The sequence below is a fragment of the Bactrocera dorsalis genome, chromosome 5 (assembly GCF_023373825.1).
Source record: "Bactrocera dorsalis isolate Fly_Bdor chromosome 5, ASM2337382v1, whole genome shotgun sequence".
Classification (NCBI taxonomy): domain Eukaryota; kingdom Metazoa; phylum Arthropoda; class Insecta; order Diptera; family Tephritidae; genus Bactrocera; species Bactrocera dorsalis.
The window spans coordinates 46,383,718-46,410,207 of NC_064307.1; the positions used below are offsets into that span (position 1 = coordinate 46,383,718).

The 26,490-nt window shown below is 38.4% G+C and overlaps 2 protein-coding genes across 2 annotated transcripts in view; both read right to left on the bottom strand.

Moving 5' to 3' along the window:
• Window positions 1–26,490, bottom strand: part of LOC105233992 (UDP-glucose 4-epimerase) — a 199,652-nt gene that overhangs the window by 158,950 nt on the left and 14,212 nt on the right. The window lies entirely within an intron of this gene.
• On the bottom strand, window positions 892–25,099 carry LOC105232885 (peroxidasin). The gene is made up of 8 exons (XM_049458445.1): window positions 24,787–25,099; window positions 16,460–16,675; window positions 13,863–13,934; window positions 12,468–12,706; window positions 11,732–11,935; window positions 7,424–7,599; window positions 6,972–7,153; window positions 892–3,291 (listed from the first exon to the last, which is right to left on the bottom strand). Exons 1-8 carry the CDS (start codon window positions 24,960–24,962, stop codon window positions 948–950), a joined length of 3,609 nt encoding a protein of 1,202 aa, XP_049314402.1. The 5' UTR covers window positions 24,963–25,099; the 3' UTR covers window positions 892–947.

Here is a 26,490-nt window from a genome sequence, read left to right on the forward strand (position 1 = left end):
GAGCGAATAGCTATACTCAGCGATAGTCAGGCGGCACTAAAAGCGATCTCCTCTTACGAGACCAAATCGCTACTAGTGCAAGAGTGTAGAATAAGGCTTGACAACCTAGCCGAAAAGAACCAGGTACACCTGATCTGGGTGCCTGGTCACAGGGGAATAGCCGGCAATGAACTGGCTGATGAGCTTGCCCGCTCCGCTCCACTGCTATGGTGGGCCCGAACCATTCACTGGAGTGGGTCCCCATATGGTGAAGGAACTGCTCCGCAAAGAGGAAAGAGCGTGCAGGGAGACACACTGGCAGCGAGCGCACGGGATGCGTCATGCCAAGCTGTTAGTTGGGGGGTATAACCAAAAGAGGTTCGAGACTATAATTAACCTCCCAAGAAATAAACTCAGGCTCCTGGTCGCATTCTACACCGGCCACTGTAAGCTAAAAAGGCATTTATCGAACATGGGCCTTTCATCTTGCGCAAACTGTCGGTTCTGCGACAGTGAGCCTGAAACCCCGAAGCACCTGCTATTCGACTGTAACGCAGTCTGTAGGCGCAGGTCGAAGGCCCTCGGTTCCATGTTTCCGGATAGGGATCACACTGCCTCGCTAGCACCCAGTAGGATATTGGACTTTGAGTTTGGTAAGTTAGGAGAGGGCACAATAGACACATGGTCGCAGTGCATGCCTCAATTAATAATCTATCTATCTATCTACCATACATTTAATGTGGCTATTACATATCCATCCTTTTACAAGTTCTGATTAATATCATAAAGTTGCGGTTGTTAACAATTGCAGAAGGGTGGACAAAATCTGTCAACTATTGGGTATTCCGAGCAAAACACATTTATGTAAAGTTAATATACCTAATCATAATTGTATAAATAAACGAAACTCAATTTTGAAACATTGCATTTATTTATTCTTGAAATTGTTACGTCTTTGCGAATAAACATTAGTTTTCTAGATTTTGCACTCTTTTTTTATATTCTTCGAACTCATTTTGTAGTTTGTTAATGGTTTCCTCCAAACTATTTATACGTGATTGGCGAGTTTCTTTAAAATCCCAAGATTGTTTAAATGTATTTTTAATAGAATGTGTTGATCTCTTATTTAGAGCATGATAATCTAATATTTCTGATTCTTCCAGAAGAGGAGGTAAACTTTTGCATGATCCACAATCTTGCCAAAAGTTTAAGCTTATTTCTGGCATATCAGCACATTTTTTAAAACCACCCTGTACTTTTGGTAACAGAAAAACATTCGATGTAATTTCATTCATTTTATCACCATTATCACAAAGTATACGTCCTAAGTTTGCTTGTTTTATTTGGTTTAGCTGTTGTGGAAGAAAAACGCCACTATTTTCATAGTAAAACCTATCTCCGTCACGAAGTCTACGAAATTGTTCCACAAGCAAGCATTGGAATAAAGGTCCAACTTTTCCATCCTCAATTTGGTCTTCTAAAATACCACCAACCCAGACATCAACGTTATCCGGATGTCCATAAATCTCTTGAAGTTTTCTACGCACATCAGCGCTTTTAATATAATTTTCCATGTCATCGAAAGTTGCTGCTGTTGAGAGGTTGCAAAATTCCCTGTAAACATTGTAACCTGGAAGTCCATGATCTCTGCTGCGCTGAATATTAATAGCTGCTAAATCTAATGCAACTGCATGTGAACTCTGAAATAATTTCTCAGTTAGTTCACTATTTAGATTTTCTTCGGGAGTTTTTAGTTTAGCTGGGATTGAGAACATGCCCCGGATGAGTGGATCAACACCACCTTCATAAGCAAGTCTCCAAGGTGCAAAAAATGCTTTGTGCAATGGTAAATGGCCTTGGGGAATGGGTTGGAAGGTAGAGTTAAGACGATGAAGTACTGGATTTATTATGGTATGGCCGAAACGTAATGCGGCTGTGGCGAAAACATTAGATATTGATGGATCTATATTAGGGTCGTATCCTTTATATTCACCCAACAATTTCATACCAGTCTCACCGACAATTAAGGGTAGCCAATGTTTATAAGTAATATGTTGCATTTGGGCACCCACAATTTTACGCGCCTCTTGATATATAGTATCACCATCCCAATGTGGATTTAAGTCACGCAATTTTGTAGCAATTCGATTATGCTCTCGCATCCATATGGTGTGCATAGCCAGTAAGCCAATTTGTTCATTAACTCTTATATCGCCAGCAACAAAGCAGTTCATTGTATTTTCGTTCAGATTTCTCCGACAATCCATACCATCCTGAGGTGCAGCGAAGGGTAACATATCTTTTTGTCCAGGAAATTGTACTCCTGTTCTTAGAAGTCCGTCATCAGTTGTAAGATTTCGAAGTTCGACTGAGAATTCATAGCTATAACCATAAACCTGAGATGCATCAATATAAGAAGTGAGTTGGTTTATTTGTTCTCTATGCTGCACCCCTTCAAAAAAAACTGACGTCATACCGGAGCCACAAACAGAGCTTGTTCGAATAACATCGATGCACCGGCGATTTTTTATGCGAGGATCTCCCGGTGGGACTTCAATAGGAAAACAAGGAGGTGCATAGTCACACGTTTTTTTACAATCTATTCCATCCCAACTTTCCGAACTTACGGATGGCAAAGCATGATCCAAATCATGATCTAAAAATTGTCCCCACTGCATTACCATGTGAGTAATTCGGTTATCTGGAGTTATTCGCTTGGTTGTAATAACTGAAGTTGAAATCAAACGTGAGCTGGGTTTTAAAAATCCTCCGTATAATTTTTTTTTGGTCCAACCAACAGGTGTGCTGAAACCATTCTCATAAATTGGTTTAACATTCCGTTTAAATGCTGTAAGAGATGCTCCCCACCAAGGATTTTTCATATTATTGCAAGTACCATCTATACTACGATATCTCGAGTGGTAGCACATGTCTGTACAATTAGGCATCTCTCGATGTTCTACACAACCTGAAAGCTCAGCCAATAAATGCAAGTGCTCGCGTGAAAGAAGGTCTTTAAACTCATAACTTTGACTTGACGTACTAAGGGCGTCCCCTTTAGCAATATGTTTTCTAATGTTAACAAGAGTTCGTTCATAAATCTCGGCAGCTCTAGCAAGTTGACGGGCTTCACCTTTAGGAAACCGGAACACTCGTAATAAATCGGCATAATTTGGGTTTCCATTTGAATTTCGATTACGTTTCGTGAAAAGAGCATCTATGGTGTTATTGATAGCCAAATCAATTTCCATCAAAGCCTCGTTGAAAGCTATTCGTACGTAATTGTCACCTGGTGCTTTGCTCACACTGCCCCTGTAATAAAAAGGGAAGATTTGTTTAGATAAAAGTTTTAAAATGTTTTTTGTTTATTTTGTTGGTAGTGAACTTTATGATTGTAATTTTGATATAACAGTATTTGTATTGTTAATTTTTATATTGCATTATAGTAAGTATAAATATTACATACTATATATGTATATTGATAATTTTAATTTAATTCGTCTCTTATACTCAAAGATAGGATCGCAAAGTTTGGGTGGGGACATGATAAAACTAGGATTAGGAGATTATAATTGTAAAACAGTAATTAAAAAGTCAGACAAAATCCTTTCAACCAAAAATTCTGTATTATACGAAGTAATGCATTGATACTATTTGTGCAAAATTAGTGCTGGATTTACATACGGCAAAGTGGAAGGATCAGAGAGAATTTGCAATATTGTTTTATGGGAAGTATGCGTGGTTGTAATTCGATTTCGCCTATTTCCACAGGGTATGATAGGAATGTTTGGGTAACAAAGTGTTTACGTCTGCTTATATGAAGCATTGAGTGAGTTATCACACTTTCAGTAGCTTTCAAAATAACCGTCACATAGGAAGTGGGCGTGGTTATTATTTGATTTTAGCCATTTACATAGTGTGCGAAAAAGTGCCAGGATGACTTCTGCTTCATAAGAAGTCGTTAAATTTGTGTACTTTCGCAAAACATTGCAAAGGGTTGCTTGTAACACCCAAAATTTATTGAGATATACTTGCCTTTGACCAAGTATCCTCTGGGTAGCCATTAAATACCCGTGAAAGCGCGCTAAAGTAAGAAGGCGAAATATCCCCTCCACAGGGTTGTGCGCTGGATTTAGGACTAGTCACGTCAAAAACACTACCAAGGAAAAGAAGAAAACAGCCTCGAATGAGATACCCCCTTTTGATGATGACCATGGCAAACGAAATAAGGATTACGATTTGAGGGCATGCACCTGGAATGTCCGGTCCCTTATTTGGGAAGGTGCCGCTGCCCAGCTGGTTGATGTCCTCGTGAAAACGAAGCCTGACATCACCGCCGTCCAAGAAACGCGATGGACGGGACAAGGACTGTGACGAGTAGGTCCTTGTGGCATTTACTACAGTGGCCATATAAAGGAGCGCAAATTTGGTGAGGGATTCGTGGTGGGAGAGATACTCCGTCGCCGAGTACTGTCATTCACCCCCGTAGATGAGCGTCTAACCACGATCCACATCAAAGCGAAGTTCATATCGCTGATTTGCGCCCACGACTCGCCGAGGCTGAATTTACCTCCTCGATGAAACATCCCCAAATGGGTTGCGGCTGATCGACTTCGCCGGGGTGTATAATATGGTTATCTATAGTACTTGATTCCAGCATAAGAAAATTCATCAAGCTACCTGGCTGTTTCCGGATCGAAAAACCACTAACCAGATCGATCATGTTGTGATTGACGGAAGACACGTCTCTATTGAGCCTCTGAGCAGAAAAAAACGCACACCAACAAACACAAGGAAGATTCGACGTCGAGAAGTGGCAATCGCAACAGACTGGCGAACGATTTTCTACTCGACTTGCACTCCTGCTCTCTGAGAGCACTCGTCAACAACTCGGTATAAGGGATCTGTGGGACGGCATTTTAAGATCCTTACGTACAGCTGCAGCCGAAGCCATTGGTTTTCGGAAAATGCAAAAGGGCACCTGGTACGACGAGGAGTCCCGTGTGGCAACGAAGAGAAAACAGACTGCATACCTCAAAACGTTGCAATCGACCATGTGCGGGATAGGATAGATACCGAGAGTTGAAAAGGGGCGTGACGCATCTACAGACAGAAAAAGGGAGAGGCCGAGATGCGTGAGTCTGAAGAGCTTGATAAGCTGGCCGACAGAGGTAATGCTCGAAAATTCTATGGAAAGATGCGGCGACTAACAGTTGGTTTCAAGACCGGAGCATACTCTTGTAGGACCCCCAGAGGAGGGAACACTTCTCCAGCCTGCTGAATGGAAGTGAAAGTATTACGCTAGGAGAAGGCGAACCTGATTTTCCAATCGACGACGATAGAGCACACATTCCTTTGCCTGACCATGAAGAAGTTCGAATAGCAATTACCTGTCTGAAGAACAACAAAGCGGCGTTGCCGAAGGATCGCCGGCCGAGCTATTCATACACGGCGGCGAAGACGCCAATACCAACGATTGGAATTTAAGTGTGGTCTGCGCAATCCACAAAAAGTTAAACCCCACAATCTGCCCAATTACCGTGGAATAAGTCTCCTAAACATCGCATATAAGGTTCTATTGATCGTATTGTGTGAGATATTACAGGCCACCGTCAACAAACTGATTGGACCTAATCAGTGTGGTTTTAGACCTGGAAAATCAAAAACCGGCCAGATATTCGCCATGCGCCAAGTCTTTGCAAAAGACCCGTGAAAAGAGAATCGACACTCACCACCTCTTCGTCGATTTCAAAACTGCTTTTTACTGGACGAAAAGGAGCTGCCTCTATGTCGGGATGAAGATAAATTCGTCTATCTTGGAACCAGTATCAACACCAACAACAATGTCAGCCTCGACAGCTGTTACTTCGGACTGAGTAGGCAATTCAGAAGTAAAGTCCTCTCATTAACATACTTGTAGTTCAGCGAATTAAGGACGAAAACACTCCAGCTCTGAAAGTATTCGACTCAGTACCCGCAAGGGGAAGACCAGGTGGAGAAGGACCTGGATTCTCTTGGAATCTCCAACTGGCGCCACGTTGCGGAAAGAAGAAACTACTGGCCCGCTGTTGTTAACTCAGCTATAATCACGTAAGTGGTTTCTATGCCAGCAAAGAAGAAGAAGAAGAATACTTGTCTCTACAACCGTCTGACTTTAATTAAAAATTAATGTATCTTGATAAAACTGTAAATGTATGTTCTCTAGAATTCTGAGGAAATTGGTATTGTCGACTATAGGCAAAAACTGTAACCCTATCAGAGGTTGGGACTACGGCCACATTTTCGATAAAAAACGATATAATATCCAAGACGGACAGTTTTAGGAGATACTAATGGTAGTTTGAAAAAACTATATATCCTGAAGCAATATGTTGAGGTTATATTTTAGTTAATTAACCAGAAACGAGATTTTGTTTGGATTTGCTAATTTTTCGATTCAAGCAAACTTAAATAGCAGTTGCTCCAATGATGAATGATGACCAAAACACACCAACTTTTATTGCTCAAAAAATAAGTTAAAAGACCTTATATACTCGTATTCTCGCAACATTTTGCTACAGTTTTGTTCACCTAACGGTTGTTTATAATACCCAAAACTAATCGTTTTAAATATAGAGTTATAAATTCATGACACTATTGATTTAAAGGTTATGTTTAAAACTACTGAAAGTGCAATAACTCATCAAGTTGCATAATTACAAAAATGAGTATCTGATATGCTAATGATATTAAATAGATTTCTTAAAAATAATGCGGTTTAGTGTTGAATATGACTGGAATGTGCCTTGTTGGGAGGGCAAATTGTTACTATGGTATAAACCATCGAGAAGAAATGCGAAAAGTTGTTTGACAATATTTTAAAGAGTAAAAATTTTAAACTGCACCACTTACCAAACATATTTATATTCCTATACAAAACACTTTCGTTGAAATTAAAATGTGTTAGAATGCAATTCTCAATGCAGCAAGATCTATTGAAAACCATAACTTACTTTACTTTTACAAGAGCTGAAGCGGTAACACGTCCATATTGATTTTTTAACGTACACTCGTAACGACCTCCATCTGCAGTTGTGACATTTTTGACAAGAAGACTTCCCGATCCGCTAACTTGATATTTATCGTTTGAAAATATATTTTCGGTGATAACTTTTCCATCATGTCTCCATATCACCTGTAAAAAATAAATTGGGTTACTCGTCGTAATACAAATGGATATGTACATAACGTTTATATTACTGTTACCGATTTAGATACGGATAGAATATTTTTTGTTTGCACATATGTATGTATGCATATTTGTATTGTAGAAATAAATAAGTACAACAACTTAACTCGACAGGTTTTAAACTGACTTCTATAGTAAAATTTTTCCGTAGTAGAACATAACAATGCACAAGTGTTAATTCCCATTAAACTTTATTATAATTATATATTAACATACCTGAACACCGCTTTGATCCTCTGCCTTACAAGGTATTTCAAAAATTGTTCCCAGTATAACCTCTAAGTCATAGGGTTCTATAATTAGTCGGGGCTTTTGCTCATTATCATATACTGTTACATTCGCTTGTATTGACACGTTGCCATTGTAGTTTTGAGCAATACATGTATAAATACCTGTAAACATATTTTATGAAATTAAAAAGAACTTATGAAATTAATATTAAGAATATATATCTTTTAATTGACCATCATAAGCTTATAGCTAAAACTTTGACAAAAAACGAATTTAGCTTATTTTATATTTTCGCTTAAGTATAAATTGTGTTGCAATATGTGCAAGAACTGTCGACTGATCGAAGATAAAATATAAAGTTACAATATCTTCGTCTCGATAAAATGGGGCGGCAAAATTTTCAGAGCGTTAACATTTTAGATCTGCAGAAATATACCAACATTTTCTTGAATCTATAGAAAATTTGCTATGAACTGTAATATAATGAAATTTTCCATTGACTTCTTAATTCTTGGGTGCAATATTATTGTTTCGATAAATCAACCATTGTTTTTATTGAATAATGTTCTTGAAAATAAATTTTCGAATTATTAATCTTGTATTCAACTATCTAGTATACTTTTTTATTTTTGTATGGTTGATGAAATTAGCAAATTGATCGGAGAGAGAGTAGTCTACATGATAAAGGTTGAGAATTAGTCCAGAAGAGAAATTAAGATCGGACTTACATATCTAAAACAATGTATAAAGAAATTGTATTATTAATACAAAATAAAATGTTTCTAGAGAAATGCAATCTGCTAAGTATTTTGAGGATCGTGGAATCTACGTCTGATATTGTCCATGTCCATCTGCTTACGATAATTATGTATAAGATAAGTACGTGATAATATTGAAATTGCTGAGAAATTTCTGGAAATTTTACTAAATAAAGCACATAAAGCTAAAGCTTAAAGAATTGAAAATGCTCTCTTAAAATCACTTGAAAACAATGGCTTAAATATAATGAACTGTCGTAACCAATCTTAAGATAACAAAAGCAATATGTCAGGCTTATGTTCAGGAGTGCAGTCAAAAATCAAAATGAGTAATCCATCAGCAGATTATGTTCCTTGTTCTCCCATTTGTCGTATTTAGTGGGGACTTGTGCCGCTGAAAGAGTTGGGAGATCTTAGTTCAGCATACCAAGTTTAAGCCCGTTTAAGTCTTTCTCAAACCCAATGGCCTGGAATAATTTCTCATAATGCTCTGAAATTTATTGCTCAAAATCGTGATGAAAAACAAATTACAAGATCTGAAGCTACGGGATTGGCAGGATGAATACCAAATGTTAATGGATACAATCTGCGAATGGCAGGCACCTTGTCGTGGTGCAGCATAAGCGGTGCTGTATGACACTACTTCTGTGGTTTGTTATGTGACTCCCGTTCCCATTGGATGACTTGCAGCCAGGAGGATAATTTGGCAGTATTCGAACGGAGCCTTTGTGGAGTAACATAGACGTATACCCGACAGCTTACTGCATTTAGCCAACGGTCGTAAGAAAAGAATGACAGTACATAAAAAACTAAACGTAGGCAATGGACACAAAGAATGACAAAGGACGACGACATGGACAACAACGTCGCAACCCTGCAGGTAAAGTGGTAAACAGAAACGGAAGTTTAGCTTCCTGGAAGCCAAGGATTAGTGATTAGGAGGTTGTATATCACGATCGTGCTACCGATAATCACGTATGGGGCGGGGTCTTAATCCTCAAAAGCTTTACAGTCTTCGGTAGGGCTCCAACTCTCGAATCTGCAGCAACGACAGCAGCACCTGAGCTCACACCATTTCACCTAGTAATCGGTCAGGTACCCAAACACACACTGCTACAAATGACAGCAGAAGGGTGTGACAGAGGTAAGGTAATCTCATCTCAGTGGATAGAAGAGTTAAGTGGTGAAATATCATTGGCTCTTCTCCCAAGGGATAGCATTACCAAAAGGGTAAGCTTCACCAAGGTTAGGTGAGGTCGGAGAGAATTGGTGCAGGAGTCGTAGGACCACGCACTCCAAGCAAAGATCTTTGCTAGAGATGAACCTCCAACGCAACTATCGCAGTGAACCTATAACCATACTTAACAATATATCCGCCTATGAGATCAAATCACTACCGGTGCAGGAGTGCAGTGAACGGTTGAATAGGCTAGTGGAATGTAACCAAGTGCACCTCATCTGGGTGCTCGGACACAAAGGTATAGCCAGGATTGAACTGTCCGATGAACTCGCCCGCTCCACAGCATGCACTAACATGGTAGGACTTGACCCTTCATCGCGGTGGGTCCTTATACCATAAAGGAATTGTTCCGCAAGGAACAAAGAGTAGGCAGAGAGAGGCATTGGCAACCATGCGCCATGCCAAGTTGCGTAAATTTACAAATGTAATAAACCTCTCTGAAAAATTCAGGCTATTTGTCGCATTCACCACAGGCCACTGCAAGCTGAAGAAGCGCTAATACAACATGCAACAAGGAGCTTGAAACACCTGCTAATTGGCTGCATAGCAGTCTCCAGACGCAGAATAAAGGGCCTAGAATCCATGTTTCTAAATAGGGATCACAACGCCTCACTAGCATCTAGCAGTATATTTGACTTTTCCAATACAATGGGTCTAGGCGAGATAGATATTATATAAATTATCAGGGTGACGAGAAAAGTTAAATTCCGGTTGGCTGTCTGCCAAGCTGTCGCCATTAACCAAAAACATATAAAGTCCACAACTAAGCACTAAATTAAGTTATAAAACTGTAATTTGGCAGAGGAAATCGCAGTAGCAAGGGGCACCTGTGAGCAAAAATTTTGAAAAAGTGGGCGCGGCTCCGCCTTCTAATAAGTTTAATGTATATATCTTTTATACCACTAAAGCTGCAACAACCAAATTCGATCAGCACGAATATTACAAGAACTCCTACCGATAATGTGAAAACGGTACTGTTCAAAACTACAAAAAGTGATACATCAATAACTAAATACGCTAGAGACGTTAAAGCTTATCGTCGGATGGTAGAACAAGGTTGGACGATGGGCGTGGCATCGCACACTTTTTGGTGAAATCACATATCTCGGGGCCCGATTCACCGATTTCGACAAAATTTGGTACATTACATTATTTTCATATTCTTATGTCTCGTTGTAAATATGAGCGAAATCGGAAAATACCTACGCCTACTTGATTCTTTTACTATCCAGTACGTAAGTCAAAAAGAAGTTAATATAACGGGACTAAACTTCGCTTCAATAATGCTTTTAAAATATGCCACCAAATGACCAAAAATTGTTCACATCCAACCAAAACTATTCAAGCCCCTAGGTACCGGACATGTGAACCATAGTACCTATAGTATAATTTTGTTCGAAAATATCGGTTAGTGTCTGAGATATATAATTGAAATTCAGGGATAGTACTCTCTCACAATGGTATGTCCGCATGTCAAAAACGGGTTGAATCGGACCTGTTTTACCCATAACAGTGTATCTTTGTGATAAAATGATAGATAAATTTAAGCGAAAACTTGACTCACCCCCATATAACTAATATCAGGATTTTCGAACGTCCGGCTAACTTTACTCTAAATGATTAGTTTTTTAGTAAGTGACATGTTAATAGTATGTGGTATTGGGAAAAATAGATACAATCTGGTCGATACTACCCCAACAATCATATACTACATATAATGGTTTTTGTTTTTCTAACAAACCGTATACGTCTGTCAGTGTAGCAGTTATATATAGTATATGTATATATAAAATTGCTTGGATCGTCTGGTTAAGTTGAAAGTTGCAAGAGTTCCCGAACTTAGCCCTTCCTTATTTGTTTTAAGTATGGTTTGACTACAGTACTGCTGCGTATGGTGACAGATCTCTGAAGTCTGTCCCGAATTGTATTTAGAGAAACAACTATCTAATCCATTTTAAAACACATTTTTTTAAACATTTCTTAGACTGACAGTGGTTTCTTCTCAAAAGGAAAGCAATAGTTTAGTTTTTTTATATGTCACATGATTCCACCCTCTTCCTGGTTTGTTATCAACGGTTTCAGTTTCTCAACAATGGTGTACACCTCTACCTAACTGAGTTTTTGCAACTGTCAACGCATTCAAAAATATTCTAAGGAGTTGTGTAAGATTAGACTATATACATTTTGTTTTATGAGTTTGATAACAAAGTCAGTTAAGATGTATGAAATTCTGAGTGTTCGTTAATTTTATTTATGCCCTATGATAGAAACATAAAATTATTATACCATACATACCTGTGTCATTTTTTATTACATTATTTATGTTTAATTCGGTGTTTTCGTTATCTAGTATTTTACGTTCATCAGTTTTTAATGGCTTTCCGTTAAAATACCATTTTATGACTGGTTCAGGTTCACCATCAGCATCGCATTCCAGAGTGACCGATTTTCCAGCAATTACTAATTGATTTTCTGGAGCCAATATAATTTCTGGAATATCTGAAAGTAAGAAAGACCAAAAACAAAAATTAAGATACCTACATACATACACGTATGTGGTATAAGGAAGTTGTGGTATTGCACCGAATCGATTTTACACATTCCCGCACAAGATATCTCACAAATTGGATCTTATATATGGTAGTTTGACAACTATTAGGTATATAGAGTCTAGAGGAAAGATACACACACTGAATTTACAATAATTGGTATAGACTCAACAGCGTGCACATATTTTCAAAAAATATAATTAAGTTATAAGATTAGTAGAGTTTGAAAAAAGGGAAAATTTTCGAATACAAACGTAAATATCAGGTGAATGATTAAATCACCACAAATTAAATGCCATGTGATTGCAACTTATTACTAAAATTTTATAAGTCTAGATATTCTGCTATAAAACTAAAACTGTCCGAAATAGAAAATATGATATTGTATCAATCTAAATTGCTCAAAGATGTGCGACATGACTATCAAGAACAAGTTCAGCTCTCATTGAGATATTTATAATTATAATATTATTTCTACTTACTGCATTCGAAGTCCTGTGGTTCAAGGGTTGCGAACTTTTTATTTGTTGCTGAAGATGTTCCGCACGATAGTATGATTTGATTAATAGTTTTTTCAGGTCCGTTAAAATATTTGTTCCATAATGCATGCACCGCACAATCGCATGTTAAGGGATTGTTATCAATTTGTAAATACTGTAACCTTGGTAAGTATGTAAATTCGTCGGATGGAATATTTACAAGTTCGTTATTATTCAAAGATCTGAAAAATAATGCACATAGTTTTGGTTAACTGTTGCCATATTATTAAGAGCATATATGCATGTACTTATGCCCAATACTATTTATTCTCAATCGGAGAAAAAAAATAGGAAAAACGTTACACAAATTAAAAAGTTGCCATACAAGAACCTGATTCGCAGTGCGTATTGATCTAAAAAGTTGTTTCGGAAAACTTATTGCTGCTTTGGACAATGATCTATGCGTAATTTCGAGAAGATATCTCCACTAATCTCGATGGTACTGTTTGTAGCTGGCGATTCTGCCATATGAGCAGCTTATTGTGGAGAAAAAGGACTTGTGCATAATTTCAATCGATGTGCGTATCACCTTAAACTAAGCGAGATAGATATAGGGTTATATAATATATATATAAATGATCAGGATAACGAGAAAAGTTCAAATCCGGTTGACTGTCTGTCTGTCTGTTCGTCCGTTCGTGCTTGAGAAACTTGAGATATCTTTATGAAACGTGGTATGGATATTCCTTAGTACAAAAAATATGAGATGGGCGTAATCGGACTACTGCCACGCCTACAAAACGAAACATATAAAGTGCCATATCTAAGCACTAAATTAAGATATAAAACGGTAATTTGTACAGGGGATGGCAGTAGCAAGGGGCACTTGTGGGCAAAATTTTTGAAAAAGGGGGCGTGGCTCCGCCCACTAACAAGTTTAATGTTGATATCTCCTGGCCACAACAACCAAATTTGCCGAGTACAAAATCTCATAACTCTAAATTCTTTTTTAATTAAGAGTTATTTTGAAAGTAGAACCCAATATATAATATAATGGCTAATTTCAAAATACTGTTAATTAAAAGTTCGGTAAAATCTATTTGTGTAGATAACAATACTATCTTAGTGTATTTTTCTCACTTATCGAAATATAGCACGTTTTTTAATATGAATGAATACGCATACAAGCTATGGAGTTCTGATAGACTCAAAATGAAAGTATTTTTATCGATACCTTCGATGGATCTAATTTACTCCAAAGGTATATTTTAGTTTTAAATTGTAACCCAAAGCAAAATTATTTGGAGATTATATTATTTTCGATACAAAATAACCATGCTTGGTAACGAAGCTATTTTTACATTTTATAATTTTATACAAAAATGAAATATTACTTACAAATAGCTAAGATCCAATAGATGTGAGAATGTTCCTTTATGAATTTTTGCAATCATGTTATTGTCCAAGTATCTGCAGACATAAGAAACATATATTATTAAAAAAAGTATTTTTATAATTGATTAGATATTCAAAATAAATATACAATACAAAAATGTGTCATTACCTCAATTTTCTGGACGTACTCTATCAAAATAAAGTGCATCTTTTACTGATATTGAGGTGTGTGGTGTTGAAAATTAATGGGTTTCACAGTTTCAAAAAATCGAAATTTTTTTTGTCTTATTAAATTCTATAACATCTCTAGAATATTGTCCTAAATTTTCAAGTTGATCCGACTAATAGTTTCGGAGATACAGCCTTTGAGAACTTGTGCGCTTGCAGCTAGCTAGGCTAACTGCGCCGTCTTTAAACGCGTTTTTCTCAAAACTATGTTTTCAAAGTCGGTTGTCAAGATTTCTCGCGAACTACTCAACCGATCTTGATGAAATTTTACACAGGTCTTCGAGATATCATTTACAAGGTCTTGAACGAAGGATTTTTTTTAATTACAACTATTTAAAAAAAAAATGTCGAGAAATTTTCATCGAAATTTGCATTTTTTTATAAAAACGTCTGCCAAAAATCCAATTTTCATTTTTTGTTCTTCGTCCAATACCTAATTTATTGTCTTTACTAAAGCACGTATTTTTTATGTTTATTTCAGATGATCCTGGAAGAAGTTCTGCTGACAACGCGGAAGCACCGTTTTCCGAGGGACTGTCGGAAATGGCGTCGTAATGACTGCCATTTTGATATTTTTTTTTTGAAAATTTTACAAAATGTTTATTAAATATGAGTCTTTTAAATAAAAATAAATTTCATTAAAGTATTTCATTTTTTATATGTAAAAAAATTATTGAAAAAAGGCCGTTTTTTGCCCGAGGAAACCCATGTAACCCCTTAAAAAATAATGATTTCTACTCCTCCCGTTACTTGATACTAACACTCGATTTATAAGGGAAAATAATTATTCGGAGCAACTCTGATAGAATAACATTATCTGACGGAAACCTAATTTCGATTTCAAAAAATACCAACCAATAGAACTTTAAAAAATGGTATTAACCTTCCTCAACATACTTACTAAAAATAAGTATACTTATAATAATATACCTATTTTCTAAAAATCGAGTGTGGCGCAATGAAACTATAAATAGTTAACACTAACCGTATGCGAAAGTAATGTAACGGTTTTAATTTCTTTATATAAACGTAATTTTTTCCATTTTAAATGCTTTATTTTACGATTTATGTTACACAGTTGTGCAACGCTGTCAGAGCAGCTTACCGCAAAGCAAAATGAAAGTATGCCGGTAACTATAATCCAGTATTACACAATTGAGGTGTAAAATTATTTCATATTTACAATGCCATATGGAAACATAATTTTAAAACTAAAACGACTGAAACTTATTTAATTTTTTTGGAAGGAATATCCTTGGGACCATTGCTTGAAACAAATTTTGACTCAGATTTTGAGAAGCAATAGACAGACAATAGTGTGGTCACGTTTTTCGTTGACTTAAATAATATCCAAAAATATCTTTGGGAAATATTCACAGCTCTCAAATTACCTCTGTTTCGCAATCCTCAGTTAATTTGTTTATTAATTGCGCATTATTTTTTTGTAGGCAACAATGGCGATTTCCAAGAGATTTCATTCGTATCACGATAACCTAGTTTTTGTATAGTGCCAATTTTCAAATACAACAACAAACATTCAATAGGCAAGCACAAAGAATTTTTTTCGTCTGTTCGTCGGCACTCTCTGAGTGTTCTCTGGACGGATGATAAGAAAAGCAAAGAACTACCACTATGAATCTCATAGAAATAAATTGCGAAAACTGTGGTCTGATTTGTGAGATTTTTGGAGAATTTTACTTGTGTTTCTAACTAGTATTTCAAGAGAATTAATATCTGGTTTTTTTAAGAAAGAGCTGGTTTTTATGTAGAGTATTGTTTTGCTTAGCAATATCAAATGTCAACAAACATATACATATACACATTTAGGTTAGAATTTCCGGCAAATATCATTTCAACATTGATTTGTTTATTAAATATATAACTGGTGCAAAACACACAGCCCGAATAAACATTTTCAGACTGTATTTGTAATGCTTAACTGGGGTGCATTGCTTTTATGACGAAGGATCTATAACCACATTAAAATTTATTCACAAACACTTTCATGTTGCTTTTGAGGTAACCTGTCAAACTTTTGTTTGAGAGTGTTTAGTAAATTGCTTTGATATTCTCTGCAGTAAATTTAAGCTCTATGCCGTGTTCTTGCAGCCCATAAAATGTGGTCCTCTTTCTGATCAAATCAATAACTTCGATATAAAGAGGATCAAATACATACATATGTACAAATGTATATAATATTTTACTGGTGTCATCACGTCATCAACTTTCAAAGTGTTTTACTCTATTCACTTGAGCTTCAAATCGCCCTGTTCTCTACTTTAGGATAAATTTTCCAATAAAATTTTCAGCAATAACAAATAAATTGATTGGATAAGTAGAACACCTATGTTAACCCTAGTACTTTTACTTACATGGCTTTAACATTTTTGAGTGGTTGAAGCAAATCGACTGGAATGTCTTTAAGTTTATTATTTCCCAAATATAATTGTTTTAAATTACTCAAGTCCACAAAGGCGTTCTTGTCTATTGTTGTTATGCCATTGTAGTTGAGGAAAAGTGTTGTCACAAAAGGTAATCCACGAAAGGCAGCAGCTGGTATGTCATGCAAATTATTGTTACGCAAATCTCTAAACAGACAGGAAATATAAAAAAATTTAATTAACGCATTTTTTTTGTTTATTTATTTACTTATAGTTTTTATATTTCTATTGTACAAACAATCTTATAATTATTTAAATAAATTAATTTCATTTTAAAATTAGATATTATTATTATGAAAAAAACGTTAGACTCGACTTTATTCTTACTTCAAGCGCATAAAAAATATGTATCCTGATTTTGAAGGTCAGTTGCATGGCAGGTAGATGCTATAGAAATTTTATTAATTTATATATACTCATAAATCTAGAAATTACTTAGTTTCATTATCCTGATTTCACACATTTTCGGCATTAAACTAAAATATATGCAATATATTACGTTCACTTAATTTTGGTAAGGCATCTTACATATTTACCACTGTTTACCTCAACTTAACCAGAAATATTATCGAAGTAGCTCGAGATACCGACCTTTCGAACGAAGAGGTTCGAGACACATGTGGTTGGTTAAACACATCTAAAGCTCCGGGCCCAGATAGAATTCGTAATATAGCGCTAAAAACAACAGTTACTAAGAACGTAGATCCTTTTCGAATAATGTAATAAACATGCATTAGGTTGCTTCCCTAAGCTATGGAAAAATCGGCATCTTATATTACTGCCAAAACCCCAAAACCAAACCAGCCTTGGACAGACCCGTCCAATTTTCGGCTATTCTACATGCTAGACTCCGCCTCCTTGAGCGGATTATGTACCAACGTGGCGGTTTATCCCCCAATCAATTTGGATTCCGAAAGTCAAGATCTACAATCGAAGCGGTCAACCTTGTAAAGAGATTGGCTGAAGAGGCTATTAGTGGGAAACGTGGAAGGGTGGAACAATACAATACTGTATAGTTGTATCCATCGACGTCAAAAATGCATTCAATTCAGCATCCTGTCATTGCATGGTGACTGCTCTAAAAATACCTTCCCGTGTTTCCGTACCTGTACAAAATAGTAATTGTCGGTTATTTTAAGCAAAGATTTATGAACTACAACACAAAGAAACGCTACGAAGAATCGAAGGAGAAATTGATCTCGAAGTAACCAAAAATGTCTATATCGTTGGGTTTGCAGATGATATTGTTGTTGTGGTGATAGCTAAGCACTTCGAAGATATGGTTTCGATAAAGTGCTTACCCTAGCAGAGAAGAAAACGGAAGCCGTTCTAATAAGTGGTAGGAAAACCCGTGAGACTGCTACATTCAGTTTAAAAATAAGTTAATTTTACTACACAATCAACCCTTAAACCCCTGGGAATTGTCCTTGATGCTCTCGACACACGCGAGTAACCCACGTAAAGTTATCCCCCTAATAAATAGTAACAAGTTAATTTCTAGCCCTATTCAGGCTCCTAATCAAGAATTTGAGGATACAGTGATTAGGGTTCCTGTTATTAAGATAAAAAAAAATATAATTTTTCCCGCTGAATTATTAAAAATTACAAAGAAAAGCAATGGAACCCTTATAAATGGAGTTTGAACCCAGTAGCTTAATTAGCTTATCTTTTTATTGAAATTAATATTGGATTGATTTAATAGATGTGTTCCATTCCGGCTACTTTTAGAGATTGTCCTTGTGTTTTATATATTGTTATAAAGAAAGCCACTTTTAAAGAAAATTGCAAAAGTTTGAACAAGAAAGGTAAGTTTGTGCGTATTATAGGGATTATGGGTATCAATACCGTCTCTCCTTTGGCCCCTACAGAAAGAATGGTGGCTCTGTTAAACGTAACCTAGTGCCGTTGCACAGTCTGAGCGCGTCCAGGCTACGCATCAGTATGACAGGCTCACTGACTTTCAGTCTCAACTTGTGGTAGACCTCACCCACCTCACGTGGAACCTGCTCTAATAATCTGTTATTAATTTTCTCTATCAATTCGTTTATGTGAGCCATGACAGATCTTTCACACAACCTCTCTTCGTTAGCCAGGTTATCTTCAGAGCTAACAGAATTGCTAAATAGGCTGTCAAAGATTATTTGATTCGACATTCGACCTTTGCTGAATTTGAGAAGCGTTTGTGCGAACATCCAAACTCTGGATCATTGAAGAGCGTTTATCTTGTCTGAGGCGGTACTTCACTCGATAATCGGCAAAGTTTGCCGGAAATCACCTGCCAGTAAGACGACTACTCCATCAAGACTCAATTGCTCCGAAAGCAACAACTTTGTCTTTGCCAGCAGCAAGTTCAGCAAGAAAATTTTTCCAGTGCCCCCTGGTACGTCCAAGAAAAAAATACGCGTGGTTTGTTAATAAATTGAAAATTTGCTTTTGCTCCGATAGTAACAGGGACTCTTTTTGTTGACTTGAATTCCCAAAGCTAGACAGCTTTTCCGTTTTTTATGAGACAGACATACTGAAATCGGGCAGTAATCCTTCAACCGTCGCAAAACTTTTATCTTCAATAAGTTTCTGCTCCCAATGTCTTAAGACAAAGCGTTTTTATACTGTCCCCCAATTGCTTGGGGTTGGCGAGCTCGCAGGTTCTTATCATAATCGCAAAGAGCTCTCTCAATGTAATCACTGACCGGCACAACATGGCGTCGTTCCCACTTCCCAACCCCATTGTCTCACATGTCTCTTTGAAAGTTCTTTTCCTGCCATCTACGATTTTAAGTGCTTGAAAACTGGGTGCCTTGGATTCTGGTCACCAGCAGCCGTACACAATAACACTCGAAGTGTGTTATGTACATGATTAAAATTCTACCCAGGATATCTAAGGCTTTTACAACAGGACAACCGTCGACAGTTGGCCCCTGCATGTGACGTTCCCATTCTTTTTGTGACGCATTCCACGTTCGACACTTCTACATAGAACAACGTCCGAGCAAACTCGGCTTCCTGGCACAGGATGAAAAATGGTGTGAGGGTAGTAATAGGCAGTGTTGCAAATAGGTCCCACAGGTTTGCCTCTGTAAAATACACGCCCTTGCTGGTTGGGAGGTACACAGCAAGATGGCTCACTGTTGGGTGCTTTTCATGTAACGGAAAACCGAGTATTTCACATTCCTCTTCGTTACTACTAAAGTATCGGCTCGAGCGAATCATCTGCATCTCATCTTTTGGGTCGATCGTAGCGTTACTCTCCTGTCCCACGGTGAAAATAAGCGGACACGCTTTTCGCGGTGCCTATCAGATATATATGAGCAATATGTCCCCGTTCTTGAGGCGCCCTACGCCTATACAACGGGTAACCATTTTCATTCATTTTCTTATTTTTTAAGAGCGTGGGTAGATTTATTGCGCATTTTCGATTCTTCATGCAAGGGGCCGTACGGTTCTGTACGCCATATGGTTCGTGGATCATTCCTTTAGTGACGGTGTCATATAACTCTTTATATTTGCAAATTGCAAATTTGTCCTTCAGCATAGCAACAAATTAAATTGCTTTGAGGGACCATAATATAAAATGAGTAAAAGTTCATGCAGGTTACTTTTTTATTTGCGCTGGTTTGAGGGATATTAAAGTGGATAAAGGATTATTGTCCTTTCGTCGTCTGTCTTGTGGGAAGCTAAATGAAACAGATGTCTTAGGGGCAGTGCAAAATAAAGAAGATTAAGCTCTTCTCGAGCATGGACACCGAATCATCATTTTATAGAGCAGGACGGTTACCGGAGTCTCGATTCTGAAGTGCAACGATGAGGGAATCCTTCCGAGCCTACGGGAAGATGAGAAACAGCTGGTTCCGAAACAGGCGTGGATGTGTCGACTAGCGACTAGAAGGTGGTAAGCGGGGCGAAATCATATCACGATCATACGATTTGGGTCAGCTGATCGGATGCGAAGACACAAACAGGGGTCTTAACCGATACTAATTATTAGGCAAGAGACTTAGACCTTGTGTGTATAACTCACAATACAACTTTTTATTACGCTTACTCTATGCTGCGACTCAAACACGAAGCCCCCTTGGTGGAACAAGGAGTTCGGGTCTTGCAGACGCAGAGTACGTAAATTTTTAAACTGAGCCAAGTTTGGAACGAGTGTAGAGATCCCCTAAAGTAATACAAAAACTTGACGCGCAAGACAAAACGACAAACGCCTGGTCTCATTTGCAAGAGTTGCGACGAGTGGCCCTAGTCAGTGCGCACTTTCCAAACTGTACGGACTCGGTAAGTTCTAGCAATGAAGAGAATTATGTTGCAATCTTTCCCAAAAATATTAAACTGACGCACAAATATGCGAGTTTTACTGGTGTTTTTTAAACTTGTGATTTTTAAGAGACAATATTTTTTCGGAGTTCAATATAAATAATATGTCGTAACAGTATACTCAAATATCATATCAATATATCGCCTTATTATTTGGTGTATCTTCTTAATCATTATTAAATACTATATGTATTGAGGATGGAGTCATGTGTAGAAGTTCACGCAAGTGAGGAAAGTTCTCTGATCGCCATTCACTTGGGAGTGGCCAGAAACGATTCTTTTGCATATGACTCAAGCAGCTCACGAATTCCGGTCTTTGACCAAGTATCCTCTGGGTAGCCTAAGAACATCCGTTTGCCACGTAAAAAAACACCCCCAATGAAAAGGAACAACAAGCCTCGGATGAGTGACCCCCCTTTTGATGACGACCATGGCAAACGAAAGAAGGACTACGAATTGAGGGCATGCACCTGGAATGTCCGGTCCCTTAATTGGGAAGGTGCCGCTGCCCAGCTGGTTGATGTCCTCGTGAAAATAAAGGCTGACATCACCGCCGTCCAAGAAATGCGATGGACGGGACAAGGACAGAGAAAAGTAGGTCCTTGTGACATTTACTACAGTGGCCATATAAAGGAGCGCAAGTTTGGTGTTGGATTGGTGGTGAGAGAGAGACTCCGTCGCCGAGTACTAACATTCACTGCGGTGAATGAACGTCTAGCCACAATCCGCATCAAAGCGAGGTTCTTCAACATATCGCTGATTTGCGCCCACGCCCCGACGGAAGAGAAGGACGATGTGACCAAAGATGCCTTTTATGAGTGCTTGGAGCGCACTTATGAGAGATGCCCCCGCCACGATGTCAAAATCGTGCTTGGCGACTTTAACGCCAGGGTGGGCAAAGAAGGTATCTTTGGCACTACGGTCGGTAAATTCAGCCTCCACGACGAAACATCCCCAAATGGGTTGAGACTGATCGACTTCGCCGGGGCCCGAAATATGGTTATCTGTAGTACTAGATTCCAGCATAAGAAGATACATCAAGCTACCTGGCTGTCTCCGGATCGAAAAACCACCAACCAGATCGATCATGTTGTGATAGACGGAAGACACGTCTCCAGTGTTTTAGATGTGCGTGCGCTCCGAGGTGCTAACATCGACTCGGACCACTATATTGTTGCAGCCAAAATTCGCACCCGCCTCTGTGCAGCAAAAAACGCACGCCAACAAACACAAGGAAGGTTCGACGTCGAGAGAGAGCCGTCTACTCGGCTTGCACTCCTGCTCTCTGAGAGCACTCATCAACAATTCGGTATAAGGGAACTGTGGGATGGCATTTCAAACTCCTTACGTACAGCTGCAACCGAAACCATTGGTTTTCGGAAAGTGCAAAAGAACAGCTGGTACGACGAGGAGTGCCGTGTCGCAGCGGAGAGAAAACAGGCTGCCTACCTCGCAACGTTACGATCGACCACAACACGTGCGGGATGGGATAGATACCGAGAGTTGCAGAGGGAAGCGAGACGCATTTGCAGACAGAAGAAGAAAGAGGCCGAAATGCGTGAGTACGAACAGCTCGATAAGCTGGCCGACAGGGGTAATGCTCGAAAATTCTACGAAAAGATGCGGCGGCTTACAGAAGGTTTCAAGACCGGAGCATACTCTTGTAGAACCCCCAAAGGTGATCTAGTTACCGATGCCCAGAGCATACTTAAATTATGTATGGGAACACTTCTCCAGCCTGCTGAATGGCAGTGAAAGCACAACACCGGGAGAAGGCGAACCCGATTCCCCAATCGATGACGATGGAGCAGACGTTCCATTACCCGACCATGAAGAAGTTCGAATAGCAATCACCCGCCTGAAGAACAACAAAGCGGCAGGGGCCGATGGATTGCCGGCCGAGCTATTCAAACACGGCGGCGAAGAACTGATAAGGAGCATGCATCAGCTTCTTTGTAAAATATGGTCGGACGAAAGCATGCCCAACGACTGGAATTCAAGTGTGCTATGCCCAATCCATAAAAAAGGAGACCCCACAATCTGCGCCAACTACCGTGGGACTAGCCTCCTCAACATCGCGTACAAGGTTCTGTCGAGCGTATTGTGTGAAAGATTAAAGCCCACCGTCAACAAACTGATTGAAGCTTATCAGTGTGGCTTTAGACCTGGTAAATCAGATATTCACCATGCGCCTAATCTTGGAAAGACCCGTGAGAGCAGAATCGACACACACCACCTCTTAGTCGATTTCAAAGCTGCTTTCCACAGCACGAAAAGGAGCTGCCTTTATGCCGCGATGTCTGAATTTGGTATCCCCGCAAAACTGATACGGCTGTGTAAACTGACGTTGAGCGGCACCAAAAGCTCCGTCAGGATCAGGAAGAACCTCTCCGAGCCGTTCGATACCAAACGAGGTTTCAGACAAGGGGACTCCCTATCGTGCGACTTTTTCAATCTGCTGCTGGAGAAAATAGTTCGAGCTGCAGAACTTAATCGAGCAGGTACTATAAGAGTGTACAGCTGCTGGCGTATGCCGATGATATTGATATCATCGGCCTCAACACCCGTGCCGTTAGTTCTGCTTTCTCCAGGCTGGACAAGGAAGCAAAACGAATGGGTCTGGCAGTGAACGAGGGCAAGACGAAATATCTCCTGTCATCAAACAAACAGTCGTCGCACTCGCGACTTGGCACTCACGTCACTGTTGACAGTCATAACTTTGAAGTTGTAGATAATTTCGTCTATCTTGGAACCAGCGTAAACACCACCAACAATGTCAGCCTAGAAATCCAACGCAGGATAACTCTTGCCAACAGGTGCTACTTCGGACTGAGTAGGCAATTGAGAAGCAAAGTCCTCTCTCGACAGACAAAAACCAAACTCTATAAGTCTCTCATAATTCCCGTCCTGCTATATGGTGCAGAGGCTTGGACGATGTCAACAACCGATGAGTCGACGTTGCGAGTTTTCGAGAGAAAAATTCTGCGAAAGATTTATGGTCCTTTGCGCGTTGGCCACGGCGAATATCGCATTCGATGGAACGATGAGCTATACGAGATATACGACGACATTGACATAGTTCAGAGAATTAAAAGACAGCGGCTACGCTGGCTAGGTCATGTTGTCCGGATGGATGAAAACACTCCAGCTCTGAAAGTATTCGACGCAGTACACGCCGGGGGAAGCAGAGGAAGAGGAAGACCTCCACTCCGTTGGAAGGGCCAAGTGGAGAAGGACCTGGCTTCGCTTGGAATATCCAATTGGCGCCACGTAGCGAAAAGAAGAAACGACTGGCGCGCGGTTGTTAACTCGGCTATAATCGCGTAAGCGGTGTCTACGCCAATTAAGAAGAAGAAGAAGATATGTATTGTTATTATTAGAGGTTTGCAGATCAGACAAATTCTTTTTGAGATATTCAGTAACCCTTTGCTTCTAGGGCGCTCCAGAATGTTCGGGCAAAACTTCAAATGCGTCTTTTCCTAAACTAGGTTCTCTGCCTTGGTGATCACTGTAACTCAAAAATCGGCAGGTAGATTTAAATAAAACTTATACAACTTTCTGAAAACATGAAAATTTAGTGCCTGATCAATTTTTTTTTTAATTTCGATTTTTTACAAACTATTAACGGTTGGTTTTTTCCCCAAAATCTGGAAAAAGATTTTCTGATGCCGCCATTTTGTTAATTTAAAAATGCTTTGATCAGGCCCTAGATTCTATTTAGTAATAAAACTTTTTTTGTCAGATTTTCTTCAGTTTAAACTGGATCACCACAGTAATTACTTTTAAAATGAATATATTTATGTTTTTTTTTTCATTTCTGTAAAGTCAAGTCGGAACCTTATTTAATGATGCTATGTTTTCTTTTTTATTTTTTATAATAATTTTTTTTGCCAAATCTTCAATGAATGCTGTCTGTTAAACAATCAAAAACTTAATTCACTTACATCATCTGGACATCATTGCTGATATTCTCGGGAATAGAATCTAAGCCTGCTTGCGCGCAGCGCATAGTTCGGACATGGCAAGTACATCCTATTGGACATTTGTTATTGCCAACTTTACCGGCGCTGTTTTCATATATGCAAAACAACGTAAATATAATCAAAAAAGCCTTCTGCATTCTAAATTCAGAAGAGTACACTAAATAAAAACTAAATTTTCCAACAAAAACTTTTACATCAATGGTTTGTCACTAAGTTAATTATTACAGGAAACGACCCAAACGGCTCCTAAGACGCTTTAGAATAAACTGTTAATTAAAACAATGTTCACTTATAATTTTTATAACGAACTTCCTATATACATGTACAAATTAATGTGTGTGAAATCGCGAGACACATTTACAAATATACATATGTTTTGATAAATTTATAGTGAACGATATATACATACATACGCACATACATTTTTAATATGCGATAACATATACGTTTATACTTATGTATACGTGCATACACCGCTTAGGATAAAAATTTTCTAATTCTTATCCACGCACATTAGGCTGGTGATCAAATTTCTACAACCTCGCGACATGGCTCATACCGTATAATTTTCTACACATAAGGAGTTACGAAAAGGAATTTCATACATATATCAAATAGTATGATCTGAAGAATTGAACACCCACTGCTTGCTTGTATAAAGTATAGAGATTGGACTGAAACCTTTCCAGCCCTCAAATAACGAATAAAAATATCTCAATGCTTCTGAAATTATACCGAAAACATCGGTCAATCTGTAAGATATCGAAACAAAATGAAGGTGAAACCGGTTCATACATTTCCCTAACTGTCAAATACCTTATATAATCATTTTGGAACTTACGGTTAACTCTCCTCGTCCTGCGGTTTCATAGTAACTTCTTCTTTACTGACGTCGACACCGTTTCCGCGATTTTCTTCTTTTCGCAACGTGGCGCCAATTGTCCTTGTCCACCTGATCTCTCCGACGGAGTGGAGGTCTTCCTATTCCTCTGCTTCCCCCGGTGAACACTGCGTCGAATACTTTCAGAGCTAGATGGTTTTCGTCCATACGACGTGACCTAGCCAGCGCAGCCTGGTATACATATGTATATGTTTTTGTATATTGCATATGTATCACAATGCACTAAGTTTACATCGATTACTTTAGAATGACGACAATTATCCCTTTTCGCATATTAATCATTATTAATCGAGACGAAATCCAAAGCCCCCTACTTAACATTTAAGTAGTTATGCGAATTTTTTATGTCTACCATATACATATGTATGTACATGCTGTATGTATTTTGTTCAAAACTTCCCTGCAGAGAATCGTAAAGTTTTTATTGAAGATGCATACGAAGTGTATATCGAAAAGAGCTAGTAGAGCTAGTGCAATTCTCTGCTAGGTCTTTTCACATTCAGATCACGTCAATTTCATATACCACAAAATGTTTCAGTGATAATGGATTTGAAAACTGTACTTTGTGCTGTTTCAACTGAATACATCTGATAATTCCGTCGGTTTTTGCACAAAATAAATTGACTGTTTAGTTTATTATGAGTACTTCTCTATGTTACGTGGAAGTATTTTAACTTCTTCGCCTGCTCCTAGTTAAATCTTTTACACAGCTTTACTTTTTACACGGATTATCTTACTATTTTTTCACAACTCTTACTAAATCA

Excerpts from the sequence above, each read along its gene's own strand:
- LOC105232885 (XM_049458445.1), bottom strand. The coding sequence starts at position 24,962 with ATGCAGAAGGCTTTTTTGATTATATTTACGTTGTTTTGCATATATGAA. Across the intron at positions 11,936-12,467 it reads ACCACAGGACTTCGAATGCA|ATATTCCAGAAATTATATTG; the intron begins GTAAGTAGAAAT and ends TCTTACTTTCAG. Across the intron at positions 7,154-7,423 it reads AGGATCAAAGCGGTGTTCAG|GTGATATGGAGACATGATGG; the intron begins GTATGTTAATAT and ends TATTTTTTACAG.